General features: G+C 41.0%; 1 protein-coding gene across 2 annotated transcripts; it reads right to left on the bottom strand.

Annotated features, from left to right (window-relative positions):
- Positions 1–1954: 1954 nt before the first annotated feature.
- Positions 1955–25549, bottom strand: LOC139276161 (charged multivesicular body protein 2b-A). Of its 2 annotated transcripts, XM_070893721.1 has the most exons (6): positions 25330–25549; positions 21987–22078; positions 20370–20564; positions 17808–17910; positions 12512–12618; positions 1955–6566 (listed from the first exon to the last, which is right to left on the bottom strand). In XM_070893721.1, exons 1-6 carry the CDS (start codon positions 25361–25363, stop codon positions 6456–6458), a joined length of 642 nt encoding a protein of 213 aa, XP_070749822.1. In that variant the 5' UTR covers positions 25364–25549; the 3' UTR covers positions 1955–6455. The 2 variants fall into 2 exon arrangements, with proteins under 2 accessions (XP_070749822.1, XP_070749823.1); XM_070893722.1 differs by lacking the exons at positions 21987–22078; positions 25330–25549 and adding an exon at positions 21778–21849.
- Positions 25550–27311: the final 1762 nt, after the last annotated feature.

Here is a 27311-nt window from a genome sequence, read left to right as displayed (position 1 = left end):
TGCCGTTGTTAATGGGTGAGCCTCTGTACGGAGTGCTGGCGATCCATTTCACTGGGGTGGTATTATAGTAGAGCTCGATCCTGTCCTCACCAGCATCCTGAATTATTCTGTGCCAGAATTTCCAGAGGCCAATTGTGGCAGTTACTGCCACCTTAACTGACATCAGCTAACTCAGTAGATTGGGAATCAAACTAAAATCTTCTGATTTGTGCGGGTCAGCTACTCACAGACTTTTATCAATCGAGCCAGGCAATTTTTAATCCAAATTCCTTTTATTGCATTAGCCATCTGATCTTTTTCACTCAAGGATGTATAACCTATATTAACATGTTGCAGAATCCTCAGTTAGACAAATAGGAGTTCATTTGAAAACTTAGAATTTTATCGTATAGTTTATGTTTCTGTTCTGAAAATAGACAAAAAAAAATCATAAACCATATTCCTGAATTAATCAAGTTAGCCATCTGAGTTTGATGGTATTACTTATTACCCCAATAGGACGAGCACCAGGATCCCAAACATTGAAAAATTTTAAATGATAGTATCTAATACAGAGTACTAATGTCTCCCAAAAATGGAAAATAAATTCAAAATGGGAGATAAAATAGTGAAGATATAGGCCCGTTGAATAAAGCATGTGTCACAGTAATTTAGTATCAAAAATAGGAAAAAAATAAAAATCTTACAAGATATTTATATATAGGTGTGATGTCCGAAATCCAGAAACCTTGGGACAGAGGCTGTTCCGGATTTCAAAACTTCTTTGCCTGGGCCAAGGTAGATAGAGGAGGGAGGTCAGTCAGTCAGGCCGCCAGAGGTTGGGGGGGTGGGGTCTGTCAGGCCGCCAGAGGTTGGGGGGTGGGGTCAGTCTGGCCGAGGTAGGTCGGGGGGGGGGGGGGGGGGGGGGAAAGAGGGGAAAGAGGTCAGGCCGCCAGAGGTTGGGGGGAAGTCAGGCCAGGGCCGGGGGTCGTTGGGCTAAGTGAGTCCAAATTTCGGAACATTTTCTGGTTTCCGGACAATCCCGCCACGGATCGGCCCGGTGTCCGGAACTTGGATGTCACATCTGTACCATTAAACAAAAAAGAAAATTGAATTGTCATTTTTGCAATGCATCTGAATGCTATTTTAATAAATGTGATTATGATTATTGATAAATTGCTATAATGTATAATTTCCCAATATGAAAATTAATGTTGTTTAATTTTCATTAAATAAAATGTCAAACTTTAAATTTTATTGTCAGCTGCTTAACAGCACCAGAGCAGTGTTTGGACATTGGAAATAAAAAGGAAGAAGTGAACAGAAGGAGGTAAGATAGGGAATAAGAGGTAAAATAAGAAGACACTCTAGAGGGAATAAGAAAGAAGAGAAGGAAAGAGGGAAGCCAGATCAGGAGGAAGTTAAAGAGGAGCATTGAGAGACAGGGATGGAATGTGAATGAGGAGATAAGGCATGACAAGTAATGAAAGGGGAATGACGCTGTGAGAAGACAAATGAGAAAGCAAGTTAGGAAGATAAGTGATGAAATGAGAAAGGAGGAATGAGAATACAATCCAAATTTGAAGCAAAACATGATTGGATAGGTTTCAAAATTTCTTACATGGTATGTACAGGTATATGCTTCATTTTGCAAATGAACTGGTGCACTATATTTAAAACTTGCATCTTTGTCAGTGTACAATTGCTTTCCCCAGTTGAGTAAACTATGAGATGGAAAGGGGAAAACATTTCAAACAGTGCAGTCGTAATTTTTAAATACTGCATTGAATGCTATCAATATTACTGACAATATCATTGGTTGGATCACTGAAGAACACTTTCCTTAGTCAGTTAGTATCATCTTAAAACCATTGCTGCAGTAGAAATAAAAACTTCATTATTTAAAGTCAAGCTGGTAATTTGCTAAACATATAGTAGTAAATGTTAACTTGATTAAAAAGGGTGAAACCACAGATTTATAAATTACCTTTTAATTACTCTTTGCTTTCAAAACATTTTTTTATTAGTTATCATAATCAGAAAAGTAACAATATCTTCTTCAAATCATTTAGCTAAAAAATATGCAAAATTAATACACCAAAAACAATTCACATTGCTTTAACTGTGGTTATTTTCTTTTTCTACTTCCCTTTACTTGTGTCATATGAACTGCAATGGTCTTCGATATGTTCAACTTTTGGTTTGAACTAACGTGAAATACACATCAATGCAGACATCATTTCCATATCCTCCCCAAGTGTTACAAAGTATTAATAATATCATTTGATCTTGTAGTAAGTTCGTTGGTAACTTAAATGAGTCCATGCAGAAAACTATTATCCTTAGAGAAAAAGGTGACAGTTACTATAAGGTTGAGGAGTTATTGTAAAGCACAACTATCTTTCATCACATTAGTTGGCACTTAAAATAAGACTACCAGGATAATAGGTCATAGAAATATCTGGTCATCAGTATCTACGATACGATACAAGTAATGAAAACCGAGTACCTCAATACAGCACTCTAAAAATACCCTACCATGCAAAAATCATGGCCAGAAGAAGAACATTACACAAGGCATTATTACACAAGGCATTTTGCTGAAGTGAATGTTTTCACCATTTTAACCAGATCCCATATTGGAAATAACATTAATTTAATCTAAGTTTCAAATAACTTCCATAAATAATTCCAACGGTGAAAATAAACCTAGAAACTGAGGAACAGAACTCGTGTTTCACATATTTCATTGACCCAATAATTTTAACATAGTTATCAGTTCTATCAAACAATGATTAAAACTTTTGAGGTAAGAAGGACTTGCTAGTGAGAAACAAGTACTACTAATAATAATGTACATGATCTTAAATAAATATGCATGTTTATACTTCGGTATAATAGGAATGGCAGCTTTGAGCATAGCCAAAATATAAATTAAGCATAGAGTCAAAAATGTCTGCCATATTGTGTCTTAGGAATACAAAAATAAAGTTGTCTTCTATACTTAGGCTCCCAGGTCAATTATTTTCCATTGCACAGGAAGGAAGGAAAGAGGAAGAAGAAAAGTATCCAGCTTTCTAACCTCAAAATCCTTGAGCCCCAGGAAAGAGTTGCTTTAATAAAAAAGCACACACAATCTTTTGTAAGAATATGGCAATATGAAGTTGACCTTTCTGGACTGACGAACTAAGATGTGCCAAATGGCCTTCCTCATCCATAATTATCTTGCAATCTTGTAAAAGTATAATGATATTCTAGTTTTCCCTTAAGATTTAGTGAAAAATGTGAAACTTTAAAAAAAGTTTCACCATCAGATTTAAAATGTGTTTGTCACGACCAATATTTTTGAAATCTTTGACCAAGAAACTGATGGCCTAAGTTACATTTACATAGCAAAAATAGACATGCCGAGTAGACAATGTTGGATTCATGCTCCAATTGTGTACCGTTTCATTAATGTTGGTTTAAAAGACCTGATGCTACATATGCATTTTCTAAAAAGGTGAAGTACATTATAATTAAGAACCTATTTACTAGAGAAATAATTAATTTACCAGTTATTTTTCCGAAAGATCTGTAATATTGTATTTTTCACTTCCACAATTATATATTGTTTTTAGCACATGAACAGACTGCAAGTTATTTTCTTTGTAAATTTACTACTTTTCAATCTCTCCTTTTCTGTCCATAAATTATCTTTCTCTAGCTGGAAGAAATTCTTCCACGATGAGGATTTCTTCGAAGCAGATAATCTTAGCCATTGTTAATCTAGGAATTAAATAGCAGCTTTCAGTCTGCAACAACATAAAGCTGCATACCAATCCCCATTCCGCTAGATAGCTACCCTCAGGAAGAATTTAAGCACAATCAATTAAGCAACTTAGTGACCAACCCAAAAGACACAATCACCATTTCTATAAAAGTTAGAAGAGGCATTGTTCAAATATATTTAAATTCCATATCCAGTCTTCTGTACATGACAGTGAGTTTTTTTTTTAATGTCCCTTAGCACAAAGCAGGGTTGGTGTAAAGCGTTAATTTTAATTTGCCTTACAATGGGTTCCAGGTAATTACTTAGGCTGTTGTTATACTGTAGATACCAGATTCAGCCTGTTGTCTGTTGAATGTGATGTTTAATTGGTAAAGCTGAAGTGCTTTGCTAGCTGTACCTTGTTGTAGGCTGCTTTGTACATGCATGTGCAAGTAATTCTTAATGTTCAGAGAGAGCTGGCAACAGTGTGGACTCTCTGATTAAAACAAATGATCCTAAATTTATAAAGTGGCCAAGACATGCAATTGACTACTGAACACTTCCCAAATGTGGGCTCACTCCAGGCTGCTGACACCCAAGAGACCAGATACTACCCACTAAATGTGGTCTCGCTCTACCAGGCTTCAGTAAACACAAGAATCAGATCAGAACCCAACTCCTGAGTTATTGGGCCCAAGTTTTCACATGATTTGTGCCTGATTTTTAGGAGCAACTGGTGGAGAACAGACTATCTTAGAAATCGCAATTCTCCACATTTTTTTTTCTGCAGTTCTAGTGAGGTAGAACAGTTCTACTTTAGAACAGAATTTTTTCTTCAAAAGGGGACGTGTCCGGCCACTGACGCCTGATTTAAAAGTTTCCACAGTGAAAACGTACTCCAAACTAAAGTAGAATGGAGCAAGTGAAGATTTTTGTAGAACTGAAAAAACCTATTCTACACATTAAAAAAATCAGGCGCAGGTTACAAATTAGGCGTCCAGAACGAGGGGGGGGGGGGAGGGAGGGAACTCATTAAATTCTACAATCAATCCTTATTTATACTTCTACAAATATTATACAAATAAATCCAACCTGAATAAACATTTATAAGCAAAGAAAAGATTAAATAAACCATCTTCCTACCTGTGCGAAAGTGCTTCAGCCATCGTTCGAAGGAAACCGCCGTTTGTTGCCGCGCAGGGGAGGGAGGGGAAGGAGACAGCGGCTTGTTGCCGCGGAGGGGAGGGAGGAGAAGGAGACAGCGGCTTGTTGCCGCGCAGGGGAGGAAGGGGAAAGAGACAGCGGCTTGTTGCCGCGCAGGGGAGGGAGGGGAAGGAGACAGCGGCTTGTTACCGCGCAGGGGAGGGAGGGGAAAGAGACAGCGGCTTGTTACCGCGCAGGGGAGGGAGGGGAAAGAGACAGCGGCTTGTTGCCGCGCAGGGGAGGAAGGGGAAGGAGACAGCGGCTTGTTACCGCGCAGGGGAGGGAGGGGAAGGAGACAGCCGCTTGTTGCCGTGGAGGGAGGGGAGGGAGGGGAAGGAGACAGCGGCTTGTTGCCGCGCAGGGGAGGGAGGGGAAGCAGACAGCGGCTTGTTGCCGTGGAGGGAGGGGAGGGAGGGGAAGGAGACAGCGGCTTGTTGCCGTGGAGGGAGGGGAGGGAGGGGAAGGAGACAGCGGCTTGTTGCCGCGCAGGGGAGGGAGACAGTGAGAAGGGAAGCCTCAGTGCTGACGTGCTGATGGCAATGTGATTTTATTAAAAAATGTTCAAAAATTAAACAGCTACAAAGAACTACAAAAATGGCCGAGTGCCAATGTTTTTTTTCACACTGAGCATGCGCGAACGCTCCAACGCACACGCGCAGCGTTGCTGGCAGGAAAAAAACTAATTTAAATAGTACCCGCCCCCTCCCACTTACAAAATCGGCGCAAGTGTAGGCTCCGCCCCCCTGGGCGCCGCGCCAAACAGACAAGGAGCTGCAAAGCGCTCGAGAATAGCGCGTTTTTTTTCTGGCGCCGTTTTAGGCGCGAAAAACGGGCGCCCAGCTCGGAGGGGCGCCCGTTTTTTTATCCTGTGGAAACTTGGGCCCATAGTGCTGTGTTATCCGGATGCAACTACTGCACATCAATCCAAAAGTAGTATGTTACAGCAACTTTAGTAAATTAGATCTCAATGAGCTCTGATACTCATAAGAAACTGTCATTTCAATTGTTTAACAGTTTAGATGACAGCGTTGAAAATATTAAACTGTTATCTATAAGCTTTGCCCACAGATGTAAACAATATATAGATTACACCAGATTAAAACAAATTATTGTAATTGGCAACAAACATTTTCTTCTTTTCCATTTTAGTGGAAAACCATAACAAATGGTTTGTTACATGAGAAATAGAGCCAAACAAATTAAACACGCGTACAGTGCTCCAATATACATCTGTCAGTCATGCTAACAAATATCATTAACCATACATACTGTTTATTTCTACTTAGAAATCCTTGAGAAATTATTTTTAAAGCAGCAATATGTTACCAAAGTAGACAGAGTCTGGCTTTAGATTTTGGCCTTGAAAATTAGCACTTTTGTTAAAGTTACTTAAGAATATCCATGATGCTCCCATTACTTACCCAATGTTGCCTTTAAAGTAAATCCAAGTTAGTTAAGGTAAAAGATATTCACATGTGACCAGAGAGAGATTTCCCCCATCCCCTAGTAACACTCAGATTAATTAGTCCACTCCCAAAGCTCTCAGCTGCCGTTCAATATCTTCATCTGATACACCAGATTTAGACGTGGATGCTGTAGGTAGACCTTTGGCTGTTGATGGAGCATTAACCATCTGTGGGGAAAACAAGATTCGCTCATAATGTGTACTTTCTGCCTTTTAAAACTCATCTAAAAATGGAACATTAAAAAACAAAAATGCTGGAAATGCACCGCTAGTCCGTCAGCATCTGAAAAGAGAACAGGAAATATTTTGGGTCGTGAGCCTTCACCAGAATTCCACCAATTCTCCCAAAACATTACTCTGTCCTTTCACATGTCAAAGGCCTGTGTATTACCAGCATTCTTCACTTTATTTGAAATTTCCAATACATGCAGGTTTTCTTTTTATCTTTAGAATAAGGACGTAGCATTCCTGCAGGTCAAGACTTGGTTTTATTCTCCAGCACAGAGTGGATATTATGTTTGTAACAGAAGTTGTAAAATTTGTGCTGGTTCATTTGGGATGTATAGTGTAGGAACATAATAGCAGTATTTCTCCTAAAACAAGGAACTAAAGTTATTTATTTCCCAACAAGAACTTCTATTTATATAGCATCTTTAACGTAGTGAAATGTCTCACGGGTGCTTCACAGGAGTATTAGGAGATAAAACATTTGACACCGAGCCACACAAGGAGAAATTAGGGCAGGATTGGTCAAAGAGGTAGGTTTTCAGGAGCATCTCGAAGGAGGAAAGAGAGGTAGAGAAGCGGAGAGGTTTAGGCAGAAATTTAGAAAGCTTAGGGCCGAGGCAACCGAAGGCACGGCCACCAATGGTTGAGTGATGCTCAAGAGGGCAGAATTAGAGGAGCGCAGACATTTCAGGGGGTTGTGGGGCTGGAGGAGATTACAGACATAGGGATAGGCAAGGCCATGGAAAGATTTGAAAACAAGGATGAGAATTTTGAAATCAAGGCATTGCTTAACTGAGAGCAAATGTAGGTCAGTGAGCACAGGGATGATGGGTGTGCGGGACACTTGGTGCTAGTTAGGACACAGGCAGCTGAGTTTTGGATCACCTCTAATTTACGTAGGGTAGAATGTGGGAGGCCAGCCAGGAGTGCTTTGGAATAGTCAAGTCTGGAGGTAACAAAGGTATGAACGAGGGCTTCAGCAGACGAGCGGAGGCGAGGACAGATACTGGCAATGTTACGGAGGTGGAAATAGGCGGTCTTAGTTATGCTGTGGATATGTGGTCGAAAGCTCATTTCAGGGTCAAATATGACACCAAGGTTGCGCACAGTCTGGTTCAGCCTCGTACAGAATTTGGGGAGAAGGATGGACTTATTAGCTAGGGAACGGAGTTTGTGGCGGGAACCGAAAACAATGGTTTCGGTCTTCCCAATATTCAACTGGAGAAAATTTCTGCTCATCCAGAACTGGATGTCGGACAAGCTATCTGACCATTTAGAGACCAAGGAGGGGTCGAGAGAAGTGGTAGTGAGGTAGAGCTGGGTGTCATCAGCGTACATGTGGAAACTGACGCTGTGTTTTCAGATGATGTCGCCAAGGGGCAACATGCAGATGAGAAATAGAAAGAGGCCAAGGATAGATCCTTACGATTCGGGCGTGGGAAGATAAGCCGTTGCAGGTGATTCTCTGGCTATGATTAGATAGATAAGAATGGAACCAGGCGAGTGCAGTCCCACTCAGCTGGACGACGGTGAAGGCATTGGAGAAGGATAGAGTGGTCAACCGTGTCAAAGGCTGCACACAAGTCAAGAAGGAGGAGGAGGGATAGTTTGCCTTTGTCACAGTCACAAAGGATGTCGTTTATGACTTTGATGAGAGCTGATTCGGTAATGTGACAGGCACAGAAAACAGATTGGAGGGATTCAAACATGGAATTGCTGGAAAGATGGGCACTGATTTGGGAGGTGACAACACATTCAAGGACTTGAGAGGAAAGGGAGGTTGGAGATGGGGCAGTAGTTTTCAAGGATGGAGGGGGTCGAGAGTTTTTTTTTTTTGAGATGGGTGATTACAGCAGATTTAAGGGAGAGGGGGACAGTACCCGAGGAGAGAACACCGTTAACAATGTCAGTTAATACGGGAGCCAGAAAATGAAGTTGGGTGGTCAGCAGTTTTGTGGGAATAGAGTCAAGGGAGCAGCAAGTGGGTCTCATGGACAGGATGAGCTCGGAAAGGTCATGAAGGGAGTTCGGAGAGAAACTGGAGAAAGATGTGAGGTCAGGGCTAGGGCCCGGTGGGCTAGGGAAAAGGGAAGAGGCAAAGACGGCCGAATGAATGGTCTCAATCTTAGAGACAAAGTCGTCCATGAGCTCCTCACACTTATTGTCGACAGTCCTCTGGCACTACACCTTTTTCTAATTTGATTGTACCAAGTTGCTTCCTGAAATTTTGCAGAAGGTGGAAAATTTCACAAGCTAACTTCGTTTTGCCCAGGCTAGATCAAATCAAATATGTTTACAATGAAATAATTATAGCAGAAAAATATTAGGCAAATGATATTCAGATAATTGATTTCTTGTGGATTGTTTTAAGAATTTTTATATGTATTTATTGTGCTGCATGTCTTTTGCCTAATATTTTTCTGCTTTAATTATTTCATTGTAAATAAATTTGATTTAATCTAGCTTGGGCAAAGCAAAGTTAGCTTGCGAAATTTTCCACCTTTTGCAAAATTTCAGCAAAACAACTTAATACAATCAAATTAAGAGAAAGGTGAAGTGACAGAGGATTGGCAGATAGCAAACGTAATACCTATATTTAAAGGAGAGAGATAGAACATGTCCAGGGAATTAAAGACTGGTCAGCTTAACATCGGTGGTAGGAAAAATAATGTAATTCCTATTAAAAAGGAGAAAATAGAACATCTAGAAACTAAAAATATAATAATGAATAGTCAGCATAGATTTCAAAAGGTAAAGTCTTGCTTGACCAATCTCATTTTTTGAAGAGGTAACAAGAGAGCAGACAATGGTAATGCAGAAGATGTAATTTAGCTAGATTTTCAAAAGGCCTTCGATAAAGTACCCCATAATAGACTGATGAACAAGGTCAGAGAATGCAGAATCAGGGCCAAGTAGCAGAATGGATAGCGAGCTGGCTTCAAGACAGAAAGCAGAGAGGAGGAGTATTCACAGTGGCATAAGGTGGGTAATGGTGTTCCACAAGGATCAGTGCTGGGACTGCATATGTTCACAATTTATATTAATGATTTAGACTTTGGAATCTCTAAATTTTCAGATGACACCAAATTGGGGGGATAGTCAATACTGAGGAGGACTGCAGCAAATTACAGGAGGACATTAATAAACTTGCAGAATGGGCATATAATTGGCAAATGAAGTTTAACACATAGAAACACAGAAAATAGGTACAGGAATAGGCCATTCGGCCCTTCGAGCTTGCACCATCATTCAATAAGATCATGGCTGATCATTCACCTCAGTACCCCTTTCCTGCTTTCTCTCCATATCTCTTGATCCCTTTAGCTGCAAGGGCCATATCTAACTCCCTATTGAATATATCCAATGAACTGGCATCAACAACACTCTGCGGTAGAGAATTCCACAGGTTAACAACTCAGTGAAGAAGTTTCTCCTCATCGCAGTCCTAAATGGCTTGCCCCTTATCCTTAGACTGTGTCCCCTGGTTCTGGACTTCCCCAACATCGGGAACATTCTTCCTGCATCTAACCTGTCCAGTCCTGTCAGAATTTGATATGTTTCTATGAGTTCCCCTCTCATCCTTCTAAACTCCAGTGAATACAGGCCCAGTCGAACCAGTCTCTCCTCATATGTCAGTCCTGCCATCCCGGGAATCAGTCTGGTGAACCTTCGCTGCACTCCCTCAATAGCAAGAACGTCCTTCCTCAGATTAGGAGACCAAAACTGAACAATATTCCAGGTGAGGCCTCACCAAGGAAGGCCCTGTACAACTGCAGTAAGACCTCCCTGCTCCTATACTCAAATCCCCTAGCTGTGAAGGCCAACATACCATTTGCCTTCTTCACTGCCTGCTGTACCTGCATGCCAACTTTCAATGACTGATGTACCATGATACCCAGGTCTCGTTGCACCTCCCCTTTTCCTAATCTGCCACCATTCAGATAATATTCTGCCTTCGTGTTTTTGCCACCAAAGTGGATAACCTCACATTTATCCATATTATACTGCATCTGCTATGCATTTGCCCACTCACCTCACCTGTCCAAGTCACCCTGCAGCCTCCTAGCGTCCTCCTCACAGCTCACACTGCCACCCAGCTTAGTGACATCTGCAAACTTGGAGATATTACACTCAATTCCTTCATCTAAAATCATTAATGTATATTGTAAAGAGCTGGGGTCCCAGCACCGAGCCCTGCAGCACCCCACGAGTCACTGCCTGCCATTCTGAAAAGGACCCGTTTATCCCGACTCTCTGCTTCCTGTCTGCCAACCAGTTCTCTATCCACAACAGTACATTACCCCCAATACCATGTGCTTTAATTTTGCACACCAATCTCTTGTGTAGGACCTTGTCAAAAGCCTTTTGAAAGTCCAAATGCACCACATCCATTGGTTCTCACTTGTCCACTCTACTAGTTACATCTTCAAAAAATTTCAGAAGATTTGTCAAGCATGATTTCCCTTTCATAAATCCATGCTGAGTTGGACTGATCTGGTCATTGCTTTCCAAATGCACTGCTATTTCATCTTTAATAATTGATTCCAACATTTTCCCCACTACTGATGTCAGGCTAACCGGTCTATAATTACCTGTTTTCTCTCTCCCTCCTTATTTAAAAAGTGGTGTTACATTAGCTACCCTCCAGTCCATAGGAACTGATCCAGAGTCGATAGACTGTTGGAAAATGACCACCAATGCATCCACTATTTCTAGGACCACTTCCTTAAGTACTCTGGGATGCAGACTATCGGCCTTCAATCCCATCAATTTCCCCAACACAATTTCCCACCTAATAAAGATTTCCTTCAGTTCCTCCTTCTCACTAAACCCTCGGTCCCTTAGTATTTCAGGAAGGTTATTTTTTGTCTTCCTTCGTGAAGACAGAACCAAAGTATTTGTTCAACTGGTCAGCCATTTTTCTTTGTTCCCCATTATAAATTCACCTGAATCTGACTGCAACGGACCTATGTTTGTCACTTATCTATAGAAGCTTTTGCAGTCAGTTTTTATGTTCCCAGCAAGCTTCCTCTCATACTCTATTTTCCCCCTCCTTTTTGTCCTCTTCTGCTGAATTCTAAATTTCTTCCAGTCCTCAGAAATGTGAGGTATTACATTTTGCTAGGAAGAATAGGGAGGCCACTTATTACTTGGAGGTTGTGAGTCTAGGTGGGGTAGAGGAACAAAGGGATCTCGGAGTACAAATACACAAGTCACTAAAGGTTGTGACACAGGTTAGCAAGGCCATAAAAAAAGCAAACCAAGCACTAGGATTTATTTCTACAGGAATAGAACTGAAAGTAGGGAAGTTATCCTAAACCTGTATCGAATCTTGGTTGGACCACTAAGAGTCCTGTGTACAGTTCTGGTCGCCATATCATAAAAGGATAGAGGCACTGGATAGCGTGCAGAGAAGATTTGCAAGGATGATACCAGAAATACAAGGGTATACATATCAGGAAAGAACAAACAGGCTGGGTCTCTTTTCTCATGACAAAAGGCTGAGGGGTGACCTAATAGAGGTTTTTAAAATTTTGAAAGGTTTTGATAGCTTGGATACAAAGAGAATGTTTCCACTTGTGGGGAAGAGCATAGCTAGAAGCCATCAATATACGATAGTCACCAAGAAATCCAACAGGGAATTCAGAAGAAACTTCTTTGGGTAAAGAGTGGTGAGAATGTGAAACAGTGAGTGCACTAGAACTTTTCCTCTGGTATGTATCAGTGAAGGAAAAGAAATACAATTACAAATCAAACACAGGAATTATTTTCCCTTTTAGGGTTTCGATTAAGCAAATATAACAATCCAGATTTTTTTTGGTCGATTGAAATATCTGCAAACCTCAAATAGATACGAAATCTCTAAAAATTAAACCGGTAAATACCTTTCCGGAAATCTCAATTCCTATTTCATCCAGCACCTGGTTCACAATATCTTGGCTTTCTTCTTCATCTCCAGACTCATCAAAAATGTCATCTAATGTATCATTCACTGGGAGAAACCAGACATTTATTTCTATTAGAAATGTTGTCATATAGAACAAGAACATTATATTTCAAACAGCAAACTACAAGAACGTAAGAAATCGGAGCAGGAGTTGGCTATTCGAGCTTGCTCCACCATTCAATATGATGACTGACCCTCCACTTTCCTGCCCTATCCCCTATAGGCATTTATTTGTTTACCCTTTGAGTCACACCATTTCTTCCCTGATGTGCCATGATATAGTGAGATCGAACAAATACAGTGATTCTACTGTGACTGCAAACTTGTTTATCCCAAATGAGAAGTTCATTGGAGATTTGCAGGGCGTAAGGGGGAAAAGAAACTTTGAATACACCATTCTGGCTAGGACGATTCAGTAGGCGATGATTAATATAAGTGCCAGAGTTTTGCTGTACAAGTTAGCTACATTGTTTAATACAACGTTGCTGAGCTTCCACCTCCAACAATTGCATAATGTAAACATGGATAATTGGTATTTGTAATGTATTCACCTGTAAGTATGCTCACAGGTTTGTAGACCTGTTGTAGAGGCAGGCACCGGAGTGCATTATCACCCCCGGCAACCAAATTTTAATTTGATTTTACATGTTTTAAAATTTAATTTGTTTTAATTGCCAGGTTTTTAGTGTCCCCCTCCCCTTTTATAGGGGGCACTTGTAAAATATATAATTTTAATGCCCCAGAAAAAAAAATCTAAAAATAAACACAAAAAATATTTTAAAAAGAGCGCAGTTAAAAGTGTCTGGAGTGTCCCCCAGATCAGGGGGGCACTTAATCTAATGTTTATTTTGTTCCCCCCCAAAAGAGTTGTAGACCTGTTGTTGAGGCAGGCACCGGAGGGACTGAAGTGCAGCATAACCCCCGGCAACCAAATTTTAATTTGATTTTAATGTCTAAAGTTTATTTTGTTAAGTTGCCGGTTTTAGAGCCCCCCCTTTTTAGCCAGGGGGCACTTGTATAATTTGTGTTTTAGTGCCCTCAAAAAAAAAGGGGGCACTTGAAAAGTTTTTGGAGTGAGCCCCCCCCCCCCAGGGGCACTTGATTATTGGTGTCTACAAAAATAGTTGTAGACCTGTTGAATTATGAGTGGCTTAACCAGTCACGTGATGTTCGCAAGACTCAAAACTCCAATCAGTTGGATTTAGGGGATCCCCGATGAGGCATGCGGTTGTGAGCCTAGTGGATGGAACTGGTGATTGTTAAACCTTTGTTAATAAACCAACTTGTTCTTAATGCAAAATGTGTTGCTATGAATGCCAAAGCAAAGAACCCATGAATCAAATACATTACAGTGTTTAACACCATTTTCTTGATTCCCTAATCTAAAGTCCAAAAGCTTTACTGAAGTAACAGGAGAAACATTAGCAGAAGGAAGCATGTGGTATAGGTTTATACAGAGACCAAAACAGCAGCCTTTCTTTCCACATCCTCCCCCACATTTGTGTAGGTGACATACTGCTGGTGTCCCTTTTGCTAAATGATGCAAATTACTATATAAAAATCTTCAACACACTAGTCAAACAATACAAGTAAACAGTTCTTATTAAAATGAGGAACATGACACTTGAGAAGAAGTTATGTGAAGCATTCAAAAAGTAAAATGTAATTAGAAATGCACACGTAGCAAGCAAACTTATATTGAACCTCTTTATAAACACTGGAGGGTTGCAGACTTGCAGTCAGCCTTTAATGTTAATTGTCTTGCAGTGTCACATAGTTAGTATGGACCAGATATTTTTCAATCCATTTTCACCTGCCATGATAATAGTTCAACCCAATCTACTCTTTCTGCTCAGCTTCTGCTCCCTCCCCAACCAAGTACTGCATCTCTGCACTACTTACCTCCTCCCAGGCCCAGCCAAGTACTCCAGCACTAACTTTTCATAGCCTTAGACACACCCGAGTAAGCAGACTTCAATTCCTCCCTCCTATTGAGGCACAGATTGGCCACAGCCAGTTCCATTTTTGAGTATAGCAGCCAGCTCCCCAGCTGAATGCAATAGCTAGTTCCGTGGCCAGCCAGACCACCCCCTCCCCCCCCAATAGTTGCTATCGACAACTCCCTGCCCAATCTGATCCCCACTTGGCCAGAGCTATCCATTCACAAATCAGCCAGCTCCTTTCCCAACCCTACCTATCTGGAGTGCAACAGCCAGCTCCGATCCAACTCTGCTCAGAATGCAGTGTGCCTGACAGATTGCACTTAATATTGAAGGCAGGTAAAAACTAAACATCAGATAACCATTTAAATGCTATTAACATTTTTGGCATTGTTTATTTCTTTCAATGTTAAGATTAGATTTACAATCTCGATGAATACTCAGCACACTCAAGGTGTAACTGATGTGTTTTAATCGATGCATTTAGTGATCTATTCATAAAACTTATAAAATATAACTAATTCATCTATTTGTATAGCCCATATCATCATCATCATAGGCAGTCCCTCGAAATCAAGGAAGACTTGCTTCCACTCCAAAAGGTGAGTTCTCAGGTGGCTGTACAGTCCAATGCGGGAATTAGTCTCTAACAGGTGGGGCAGACAATGGTTGAAGGAAAGGGTGGGTGGAGAGCCTGTCTATGCTTGGTTTCTGCATGCTCTCAGCGACGAGACTCGAGGTGCTCAGCATCCTCCCAGATGCTCTTCCTCCGCTTTGGACGGTCTTGGGACAGGTGCCGGTGGGGATGTTACACTTTGTCAAGGAGGCTTTGAGGGTGTCCTTGAAGCGTTTCCTCTGCTCACCTGGGGCTTGCTTGCCATGTAGGAGTTCCAAGTAGAGCGCTTGCTTAGGGAGTCCCGTGTCGGGCTTGCGGACGATGTGGCCCACCTAATGGAGTTGGTCAAGTGTGGTCAATGCTGGGGATGTTGGCCTGAGCGAGAACACTGACACTGCTGCGTCTATCCTCCCAGTGAATTTGCAGGATCTTGCGGAGGCAGCGCTGGTGGTACTTCTCCAGTGCTTTGAGGTGTCTGCTGTATGTAGTACATGTCTCAGCCATATAGGAAGGCAGGTATCACTACTGCCCTATAGACCATAAGCTTGGTGCCAGATTTGAGATCCTGGCCTTCAAATACTCTCTTCCTCAGGCGACCGAAGGCTGCGCTGGCACACCGGAGGCAGTGTTGGACCTCGTCATCGATGTCTGTCCTTGCTGATAGTAGACTCCCGAGGTATGGCGGCTTTGGATTTTGATGATCCGGGGGAGGGGGGGGGGGGGGCGGTGGGAGGCAGTGCTGTGTGGCGGGGTCAGGTTAGTAGAGGACCTTTGTCTTACAGATGTTTAGCGAAAGCCCATGCTTTCATACACCTCAGTGAAGGTGTTGACCAGTTGTCTTGGACCCCCTTGCCACTGGGCCAAGATCTCGCTCTACTAAGCCAATGTGGTAGCCGGTGTGCAATGACCACACCATGTTAAAATAACTCACGCACAGGCATCTTCCACCCTTCAAAATGACGTTCGGGACCTGGAACGTCGGGACCCTCATGGACAACCTCCATCAGCAACAGACCAGAACGTTGCACTGCTAGCATTGCTCGGGAACTCAGACTCTTCAACGTCACCGCTCTAAGTGAGACCTGGTGGGCAGGGGAAGGCCAGCTCAAAGAACAAGGTGGTGGTTACGCCACCTTCTGGAAAGGTGAACCAGAAGAACGCCGCCTCCAAATGAGCTGGTGGGCTGTCTATAGCCCATTATTATCCACTGCATCCCACAAATTTGCTTCAGCTACGCTAACCATTAATGCATCATCGTTCATGGACTAATCCCCGTTTCCAGTTTAACTATCATTCTGTAGTCCAACCCTCCTCTTCCACTTCAGGTTCAAGTCCCACTCCAGAGACTCGAGCACATAAATCTAGGCTGATCCTCAGTACTGCACTGGAGTGAGTGCTGTACTGTCAGAGGGGTCATCTTTCGGATAAGATATTAAACCGAGGACCCATTTGCTCTCTCGGGTGGACGTAAAAGATTCCATGGCACTATTTCAAAGAAGAGTAGGGGGAGTTATCCCCAGTGACCTGACCAATATTTATCCCTTAAACATCATTACAACAGAATATATGGTCATTATCATATTGCTGTTTGTGGGAGCTTGCTGTGTGCAAATTGGCTGCCATGTTTCCTGCATTACAGCAGTGACTACACTTAAAAGGACTTCATTGGCTGTAAAGCACTTTGGCACATTCAGTGGTCATGAAAGGTGCTATATAAATGCAAGTCTTTCTTTCCTGCTCAGACCAAGACCAAATCCCAGGAGCTAAACACTCAGTCCCTTACAAACCTAGCCACCAAACTCTTTAATTCTTCCAATTTTCAATCCCTGGCTGCCAGATACTCTCCCCTCCCCCTACCCCACTTCCTCCTGACCCATTCCTGTGCCCACTCCATTTCCTTGCATGAAGGCAAAAAGGTGGTGTACACCTCAGATCCCTATTCCTAGAGAGAGCCTTGATCATTTGTTTCGCAGATAGGCAAGTGGAGGGGGACAAGAAGAGAGTTACTCGAAGACTTTTTTGGCCGGTAAGCAATGCTACAGGAGATCATCTAACATTACTCATCCTGAAAGCTCAGCATCACCACTAAATCTGCTGAAAGGTAAGCATTTTAAAATTTTTAAAATGCAGTTTTGTCAGACACATCCTGTCTATTTGTTGAACTAACGCATCACCAGGATTTCAAATCAGACTAAATGCAACATTTATTTCAAGATCAAAATGGTTGCAGAGACAGAACCACAATGGAGGAGGGAGGCAATAAGGAATTTATCAATCAAGGCTAAAGAAGTTACTTATCGTGAAATCCAATGTATAAATTGCGCCTCCACTGTTTTTCGGGAACATAAAAAATGTACAATGACGGAGTTCATACAGAAAGTTAAAGTAAGTATTTTTTTTTGGAGGTGGAGACTTGAATAAGTACTCATTTACCAAATTTACTCATTACCCAACTGATTTACAATGTTTTCCTTCAGGTTAAAATTTTTTACTCACACCAAGTTACTTTACTGTATAGTATTGAAAGTCTGGAAGACCAAATTTCTTTCAAATTAAAGTGCAATTTTTTTAAATCAAACTATTCTTTTTTGAACACCTTTTGCATAAATGGTTTAGCAAAGTGCTTAAAAAACTAGGCAATATTAAGCAGAATTTATCCTCTGTAATGATATACTTACTCATTTCTTCAGTCATTTCCATTTTCATGTTTTCTTTCTGGAAATTCTGCATAGTTTGTAAGGTCTTCTGTGGGTCCATTTTCTTGTTCATAGATTGCATCGTCTGAAATATAGAGCATGTTTTTTTATTATCTCGAACATGAGCTGTTATTTCAGTAGTATGTCATATAATAAAAACTGTGGGAGGAGAGTAGGCAATTTTAAATAGTAATTCAATCCTTTTCCATCATCTGTAATCTCTCATTGGGGACCATTTATTATTGGGCCCTAGCCAACCAAAATTCACATTAAAAAAGTAAAAGGTAGTCTCAATTCTCTAAAATATTGTAGACACATCCAAAATGTCATTTATACAATTTGATGTAATAGCAGATCACTCGCATATGGTGCAATTCCTATATTTAATAGGAAAACAGATTTTGAGCATGGGAACCCACTTGGTGTACAGAGAGGAAAATAAGGTGCCCTTATGTCAATCCTGCCTCATTTAAATGTGATTTTAATGCTTGCATTTGTTTGACGTGCACTTCCTTGCCTCGGGAAACCCACAAATCCCAGGGCAGCACAAATCCCAGCCTGCATAAACCTGCCACCATGGTTTATGTCCCTTTTTCCACTATACAGATGAGGCTCATTCACAATGTTCTTTTGTGCTCGAAAACTAAATCTTCAATATTACATAGCAAAAGGGAGCCAAGAGATTTACATGAAGCATAGTAATATTTCCTATTGGGACAGAAACCATTACCATTTTATAATGAAAAGAAATGTTCAAGGCAGATGTGCAATAATATTGCCCGTGCATGATAAAACTCTGCTGGAAAATCCCAGGAATAAAAATACTAGGATATCTGTACTCTTAGTTAATAAGGCAATCAATAATCTGTTGTGATTTCCTAAGGGTAGCCTCAGTTTGGCAGAATGTTAGACTTGGAGCAAGAGTCCTAGCCTCTGGGAGATAGATTACATCAAATTAATGGGTATTGCATCTGCTTCATAATTTGATTGGAAAATATGTTTCCAATCAGTAGTTGCTACAAGAATGTTATTCCATAGATATTACAAGGACATTCCCTAAATTTGATTCACATTTTGATTCATATAAAAGTATCTGAGCTCATACAAAACTGATACATGAGAGGTTAAGTGGGGCCATGTATCATGCTTTTATTCTGTCTGACCTATTTTTCTGCAATATCCACTTTATTTCATAATTTTCACACATGCACATACATACATTGCACTTTTCCTGAGGGTCTTCTAACATCTGGTAACATATTGAACACATTGCTAAAATTGAGTAATTTCCTTGAGGCAGTAGAAATTTAAGAGAATTTATCTGTTTGATGCATGCAGGAAAGAATTTCCATAAGCAGAAAATTCAACTGCTGACTTGAAACGATTCTATCGCTACCGCGGAGCAAATTTTATTTCCGCAAGGAAGCATTTGGGATGAGGCAATAACACAGAGCTCATTGTAACAGTCAAGGTGAGCCAAGAATGTGTGAATTTATAATCAGGACAAAAAGCACAAAGACATTCTGACCTAATTTTTAATTTCTTCCCTTTAAAAAGGCATGCTCTAGTGTTAAGTTTAAAATCTAAATGAAAAATGTTGATGATTTTGTGCTTCTTCCCTAATTTCTTTAAAATCTGCATCTTTATTCAACTAGGGGAACTGGAATTAGATTCCTAGATGCCCTGAAATAATTTGTAAAAGCTCTAAATTAACATTTTATTTTAATATCACAGAGCCAGTTTCAATTTAATTCTGCAAGTCCCTACTATACAAAAAATATATAAACAGATATTTGATCCTGACTGCTAACTGTAATTAATCACAATTCTTAACCAATTTAAAAAAAAAAAGGTTTTATGATTGAATCTATTGCTATGTTGCCTGATAATATTCTGCAATACAGGGCTGCTTATATCCACAAGCTTTGAACAAGAGTTCAACAATCCCCGTTCAAAAGGAAAGTTTGGGAGCTATTAATTTTGAGTTGAGGGGGCCGAGAATAATTTTGTTTTAAGCTAACCTTAATTTTGACCACAAATATTTTGTACCTGTTGATAGACATTCTAGTCAAAGCATATATTTTAAATACTACCATACAGTGAAGCATCTTTGTGTTGCATTATGAAATTTGCTATAAAATGTGAATCTTCTCCAATCCCCACTTGCTGTACAAGTTGTGGCCAGCAAGATACACTACTGCAAAAATTCTATTCATGTCCTCACATCCATTGATTCTGAGAGACCAAAAAAGAGTATTCGTCTCAAATACCCATGGCTAATATTCCACTAATTGTAAAGCAAGAAAGAGAACATTACAAGTAGGTTAACATGTCAATATTAACAGGACAAGTGTGTATAACTCAATTGTAATGAAGGGCAGCCTTCAATCAACATCAGTTAATCCCACTCATTAAAATCAGACTGTTCTTAATACAGGGTCAATAGATTATCAAACAAAATCTTCTCTAAGATATTTATTGACAAATGAATCATTATTTTACCAATGCTTCAAAATATACAAACAGGATTTTTATTAAATGTACCTTTGTTGTGGTAGCCATGGCACCAGCCATCTTCATCTGAGAGTTCATTAACTTAGACTGAGTGGACATGGAAGTAACCTTCGAACTCACAGCATACGTACGGGTCTTCTGCTTTCGCAGCTGCACAAGTTGCTTTGCAAGAATCTTACAGGCATCTTTGTTGCCAGCCTTAGCCATTTTCTTAATTTCCATTTCCTGATTAAATACAAAATAAATATCAATAAAAAAAAAGAGAAAAAAAAACTTCCAATGTTGGAAATACACATTGGGTACATCAGCACCTGTAAAAAGATTGGTTCATGTATTGTGTATAGACCCTTCATCAACACAAAAATAGAAGTTACAAGGCTTGTAACTAGCACTTGTAATAAGAGAATGCATGGAAGGAACTGGATTGAACAGTTTCTCAGCATACTTTTAGTATGGTTTCTGAATACAACTTTGCCTGTTGCAATAAAGTGAACTGGAATTTTGGTAATGCATCAGTATCTATAAATTGACAATTAAAAATGATTTCAAATCCGAGACATAATAAGCAATTCATAATATTTCAGTATCAAACTTAGCTATATTGCTATGTGTGTGTTGATACAAAATTGATTTTAGATGCACACAAGTGAATGCGGCAACACAAAAAAAGACTTGCATTTATAGAACACCTCAAAATGCTTCACATATAATTAATTAATTTTTGAAATGCAGGCACTGTTGCTTTGTAGGCAAATGGGGCAGTCATTTTGCACACAGCAAGATCCCACACACAGCACCAATATGAATGAATGGTTATTATGCTTTTTGGGTGGTATTCGTTGAATGAGGAAGAAAGTCCATGATGCTGGGAGAACTCCCTGCTTTTCTTCAAAATATCATGTATGTTCTACACTATCAGAACAGCAAATTAGACCTCGATTTAATGTCTCATTCAAAGGATGGCAGATGGAACAATGGAACTGCATTGAATAATATACATCTTGGAGTGGAACAGGTTAGTGCGTGATGTGGGGAGCCCCAGTCAAAACACCATGGTGGTGAGGTGGCTTTCAGTCTTGGTGTCAACCTGCTTTACTCTACTCTTCTGCCAAGCTCCTGGGCCACAGGAGCCTGCTCCACTTTGCCAGTTTTTTTATGCTTCCTTTTCCACTTGCCTATCCCTCACCCATTTAGCTGTTCACACATTATGTGTGTCTCATAAAAGTCTTTTACTTTTGATTTCTTTCATATCTTCTATTGTCTCATGCTTATATCACTTCTGCCATTTAACCATCTCCCATTTTCCACCCAAGCATTTTATAGGTAATTGTATTTATTTTGTTGTGTGTACGTGTTCGTCCCACTCCTTCCCTTGTTCCATTCCTTTTTAAATACTATTAATCTGCATTATCTTTCATTTCTGATAAAGGGTCCTTACCTGAAACATGACCTTGTCTGTTATCTCCACAGATGCCGCTTGACCTGCTGAGTGTTTCCAGTATTTTCTGTTTTTGTTTCAGATTGCCAGAATCTGCAGTGTTTTAGCTAACCTGAAGTACTATTCACACAGTGACAGGTGATATTAAGCAGCCCCAGATTCTACATTCAGCCTTAAATTTCCATCGAGGTGATTTCTGACCTACTCACCAGCTGTTTTTCTTCTTTCTCTAAGCCCGCTCTATCTCTGGCTATAGATCGTTGAGTTCCCCTCAACTCTCGATTCTGTTCTTTTATTATATCTGGAGAGAAATTAAGGATAGTTGAAATAAAATATCAGAACTATCAACATTGTACTGTATGAAAAACAATCAGCTTGTAGCAAGTCATTTACTGTCATAACTAGATATCACTGCTTGTGATCTTGCTAGCTATAGTACATAATTTAAAGAGGGGAAATACATATTTAAAATACACAAATATAGCAATCAGATTTCCAAAAATGCACTTTTCTAAAATATTACAAAACCAACCAAGTCATCCTTAGCTGTGAATCTGGATGGTTCTCTCTCTGTCTCTCACTCACTAACCATCCTCCTTTAAGGGAGGAGGGAGAGAGAAGATCAGTGATTCTTCAGGATAGAATTGGCTCCAGGGAGATGCATCTGGTGATGGAAGTTAGAACTGAGTCTCTTATGGTACACTCAGTAATACAATATCGAAGCCAGGCAGGTGACCAGTACGCCATAGCATTATCGAGATCAACTATCTAGTGTGACCCATTAAGGGAGCCGAGATTCCTGCCACTCAGCTCCAAATAACCATACAAGCCAATGCCCCAAGAGATGGAGAGAGTTTGGAGATAGACAATTAATGAGAAGTGTACAAGTGCTCTGCGCCTGCAGCTGCATGGTTCTAACTGGTTAAGCTCCAACAGTATCACTACATGCACTCTGAGTCCTTAAGCATTGGCAGATGCCAACCTACACCTAATCTTTATAAGGTTTGACTAAGTAAGATGCATCCCCTATATGGAGAGTGTATCAGAATCAGAAACTGCTGTATTTTTCAGCAGCTTAGTTTGGAGACTCTTAACCATAGTAAAAACAAATCTTATTTTTGCCTTTAAAAAAAAGTGGAAGTGAGACTTTGATTTGTAAACATGGTTCACACTCATGCACTTACACTCCACCATTCACATTGAAGCACTGACCACATTTGATCCACTCTGCAGGGCAGACACGAGGCTCCCAAAGCAAGCGTTCTACCTGGAACTCCTTCATGGCAAGCGAGCCAAAGGTGGGCAGAGGAAACGTTAGAAGGACACCTTCAAAGCCTCCCCGATAAAGTGCAACATCCCCACCCCCACCGACACCTGGGAGTTCCCGGCCAAAGACCGCCCGCCCTAAGTGGAGGAAGTGCATCCAGGAGGGCACTGACCACCTCGACTCTCATCACCGAGAACACGCAGAAATCAAGCGCAGGCAGCAGAAAGAGCGTGCTGCAAACCAGCCCCACCCTCCCTTACCCTCAACGACTATCTGTCCCACCTGTGACAGGGACTGTGGTTCTCGTATTGGACTGGTCAGCCACTTAAGGACTAATTTTTTTTTAAAAAGAGTGGAAGCAAGTCTTCCTCGATTCTGAGGGACTGCCTATGATGATTAATGGGTGGAAAATCTAGCGGTATAAATCTAGCCCTCCTTGCATTATGACCAACACCATAATTTACTATAATAATTTATCACAAGCTACCAATATACAGAATTGCAGACATTTTACATTTATTATTTGTTATAAACAATGAGTGTCATACAGAATCTTCTATTCATGATGGGAATCCCAAAACTTGTGATTTTCTTTTTTTACCTGAAAGGTGTTTCCTCTTTCAACCAGTGAAGAAACCCCAATCAACATTTTAGCAATCAATCAGTGAGCATGTTATAGGCAAGAAACTTGAGCTAATCAATAAATCACAACCCCACCCCAGTCATAAACATAACCAATTTATTCGCTGGCATTTTCCACAGCATCATGACACAGTGCAACTGAATCTGCCTTCAGATTGATTTTAATTTTATTCTATTTACTCACAAGTAAAATTCAAAACTAGTTTTATATCAAACCATCAATGGTAAGATTTTTACATGTCTTTCTTGGAAAAGTCCTGTGAAGTGATTTAAAAGAATCATCACAATAACTGATATAATAAGCTTCAGATCTGAATGGTGAAATCTGTGATCAATGACCATTTACAATGGTCTTAATCACATCACATGGCTGGGTGTATCAGTGTGCCAGTGACTAATCCCACAATGAGTCATCTCTTGTCAAACCTATATAATACTGTACCACACAGTGAAAAATTCATGAATTGCTCTTTTGGAATCAAAATCAAAATCTTGTTTCAGAGAAAACTATGACTTCCGACAGGGCGGTATTTAAAACCTGTGTTACTCCATAACCAAAATTATTTCCGCATAGAATTCTAAAGTAAACCGTACAGAATGGAAACATTTACAAATAATTTTCTGGTGATTCTCTTTATTAATGGGATCTATTGCTGCTGTCATTATCAATCTAAAAGAATGATCCTGTTGTTCCTGGCTTCTGTGATTGAGCTACAATAAAATCACAAGTTTAAAGAAAAACAGTAAAGGAAAGATCAGAAGACACAAGTGAAAGCTTGATCAAAAAGATGGGCTTTGAGAGGCTTTTAAAAAAGAGAAATGTGGACACGGTGGGGTTTAGGGAGTGAGTTCTAGGGAGTGGGGCCAGGGCAGTGAAGAGCTCTGCAATTAAAGGTGCAGTGAAGGGTGGTTATACACACAAAAAGGTCAAAGTTGGAGAAACCAAGCAGGATGATGTATAAAGGTTGAAAAAGGTTTCAGAGATAGGGTTGGGCGAAATTTAAAACAGAGAAGTTTGAATTTAATATACCTGGGGACAGGGAGCCAATGTAGATCAGTGAGGATGACGGGAGAGCAGAACTTAGCGCAGGACAGGATACAACTAGCGGAGGTTGGAAGGCCGGTAACAAACTAATCTAGAAGGCGACAACCACAAGGGCTGTTGCAACAGAAAGGCTGAAGTAGTTGTGGGAAAGTGGGGATGATGATGTCAGAGAAACTCTTAAAACAGACTGATTCTTCTACACATATGCAAAAACACACTTGCATCTGAAGTGCTGCAAGTTGAGGAAATTATCATGCTAGAGTTCTTGATAAAGTTTCACAGCATTTATGACAGTTGATTAAGATGTTTCCAATAAATATGTACAGGACAAGAAACATATTCAGGAGGTTCATTACCACCCTGCCAGCCAAACTACTGAGGAAGTTATCCACACTTTAAAAAAAAAATTACAAATTACATACTGAAATTTTTTTTAAAAGCTACTTCTGAGCAATGTCTGTGAGTCCCAGCCGGGCATTGGATCAGCGGGCACAGGCCGGTTGAGCACATAATCGAGCAGCCCGGGCTGGGGCTCCAGAGCCGGCCACACCAAGGCACCAATGTGCCAGAGACTTGTTTAAAAGGGAGGCCCGCTCACCTTCCGCCGTCTTCTTCTTCCCGAACAGCGACATTTTCTGCTCCTTGGAAACGGCGGTGCTCAGTGCCACTCAGTCGCGCTGCTGCAGTGTGAACTTTAGTAGGAGGAAGGTTTGTCTTTCTTTCTCTCTCTCTCTCTATCTGTGTATATATCTTCCTGTTTCCGCACCTCTAATTTTTCTTCCTTTTCACAACTCGTAGTGCCCCAACCGGTTTGTTCACAGTTTGGGAACCGCGCTACCGCGCCCCTGGCGGTGGGGAGGACGAGTAGCAGCAGCAGACTCACATTGTGCACCAGGCACCCCAATTCAATGCAACCTCTCCAACACATTCAGCAAAGCGTCACCTTGATTACTTTGCACACACAAACTGCATCATGTTAACTCTTTACATGCTTCCAGTCAACTGTGGTTCTTTAATCAAGCTTTTGGTCATCTGTCCTAATATCCCCTCATGTGGTTCGGTGTCAAATTGTGTTAGATAACGCTCCTGTGAAGCGCCTTGGGATGAGTTTTACTACGTTAAAGTTGATGTTAATTTCATCTTCTTTCCACCCTTATTCTCCTTTCCCTTCTCCTACACAGTTGTCTTCACTCTGGTTCTGAAGTCACTGATTTACCTGTCCAGGGGTCAGGATCATTCTCCTCCCCACACCTCTGAGTCAGAAGGTTGTGGGTTCAAGTCCTATTATGTATGCAATAGAGGTACAAACTGAATATTATTTAACAGAACAAGGTACGATCTTGACTCTGCTTTATTATGGTCCAAAGTGCCTGACTCATAAAATGGCTGGCTTTTTATACCAGAGCAGCACTATGTGCATGCTGCTCAATGGCTTCCAACAATGACACCATCTGGTGGCTACAAACTGCAACCCTTTACCACCGATAATATCGGGTCCTGGCTTGTCCAGGTCTTAACTTGTTGAGCCGTGACAGGGGTACCTTCACTCTCAAAAGCATCCATGATTAACATAAAATCTGCAGGTTGTGGCGTTTCCAACTTCGGTGTGGGCAACAGCAACGGCTCAAAGCATCGGCACAATTCTCTGTGCCAGGTCTGTGGCGAATGACATAATCATAGGCAGATAATGTCAGCGCCCACCTTTGGATGCGGGATGAAGCTTTGGTATTGATACCTTTGCTCTAGGAAAACAACAAAATGAGCGGCTTGTGATCGGTCTCGAATTCAAACTTTAGACCGAACAAGCATTGATGCATCTTCTCAACACTGTACACACACACTAAAGCTTCTTTTTCTACCATACTGTAGGCTTTTTCTGCTTTCCCCGACTCATTGGCTTGTTGTAACACACAACCAATTCCATATGATGATGCGTCACAGGCCAAAACTAAACGTTTACATGGGTCATAATGTACCAGCAGCTTGTTCGAGCAAAGCAGATTGGTGGCTTTCTCGAATGCTCTGTCTTGCAATGTGCCCCACACCCAGTTATTGCCTTTTCTCAATAACATGTGCAATGCTTCAAGTAAGGTGTTCAATTTAGATAGGAAGTTACCAAAGTAGTTGAGTAGACTCAGGAACGAACGCAGCTCCATCATGTTCTGCGGCTTAGGGGCATTCTTGATGGCTTTGGTTTTCACGTCAGTAGCTCTGATGCCATCAGCGGCGATTTTCCTCCTGAGGAATTCGACCTCCGGTGCCATGGCCCACTCCTGCACCGATTTTCTATGTTTCTATGTTTCATGCTGAAGTCTGTCCAGTTCAATTTCGACCTTCTCCCTCATCATATACGGCACTGCCCGAGCTTTATGATGGATGGGTCGTGCATCTGAGTCCACGTGGATCTGCACCTTGGCTCCCGTGAAGTTGCCGATACCTGGTTCGAACAGCGAGGAGAACTTGCTCAATACTAGGGCATATGTATCTTCCTCCGACGACAACGCCTTTATGTCGTTCCAGTCACATCTGATTTTCTCCAACCAGCTCCTGCCGAGCAGCGTTGGGCCATTGCCTGGAACA

Source organism: Pristiophorus japonicus, chromosome 11 (assembly GCF_044704955.1).
Source record: "Pristiophorus japonicus isolate sPriJap1 chromosome 11, sPriJap1.hap1, whole genome shotgun sequence".
In the NCBI taxonomy this organism is placed as follows: Eukaryota; Metazoa; Chordata; class Chondrichthyes; family Pristiophoridae; genus Pristiophorus; species Pristiophorus japonicus.
Note: the sequence above shows the minus strand (reverse complement) of the source record. Positions and strands in the feature narration are given on the sequence as shown.

Bases quoted from the DNA above. Each gene is read 5' to 3' on its own strand.
- LOC139276161 (XM_070893721.1), bottom strand. From the start codon at position 25,363: ATGTCGCTGTTCGGGAAGAAGAAGACGGCGGAAG. The intron at 20,565-21,986 runs GTGAGTAGGTCA...GTATTTAATCAG, and splicing joins AGAAAGAAGAAAAACAGCTG to GAAATGGAAATTAAGAAAAT. The intron at 17,911-20,369 runs GTACATTTAATA...TCTATATTTCAG, and splicing joins CCATGGCTACCACAACAAAG to ACGATGCAATCTATGAACAA.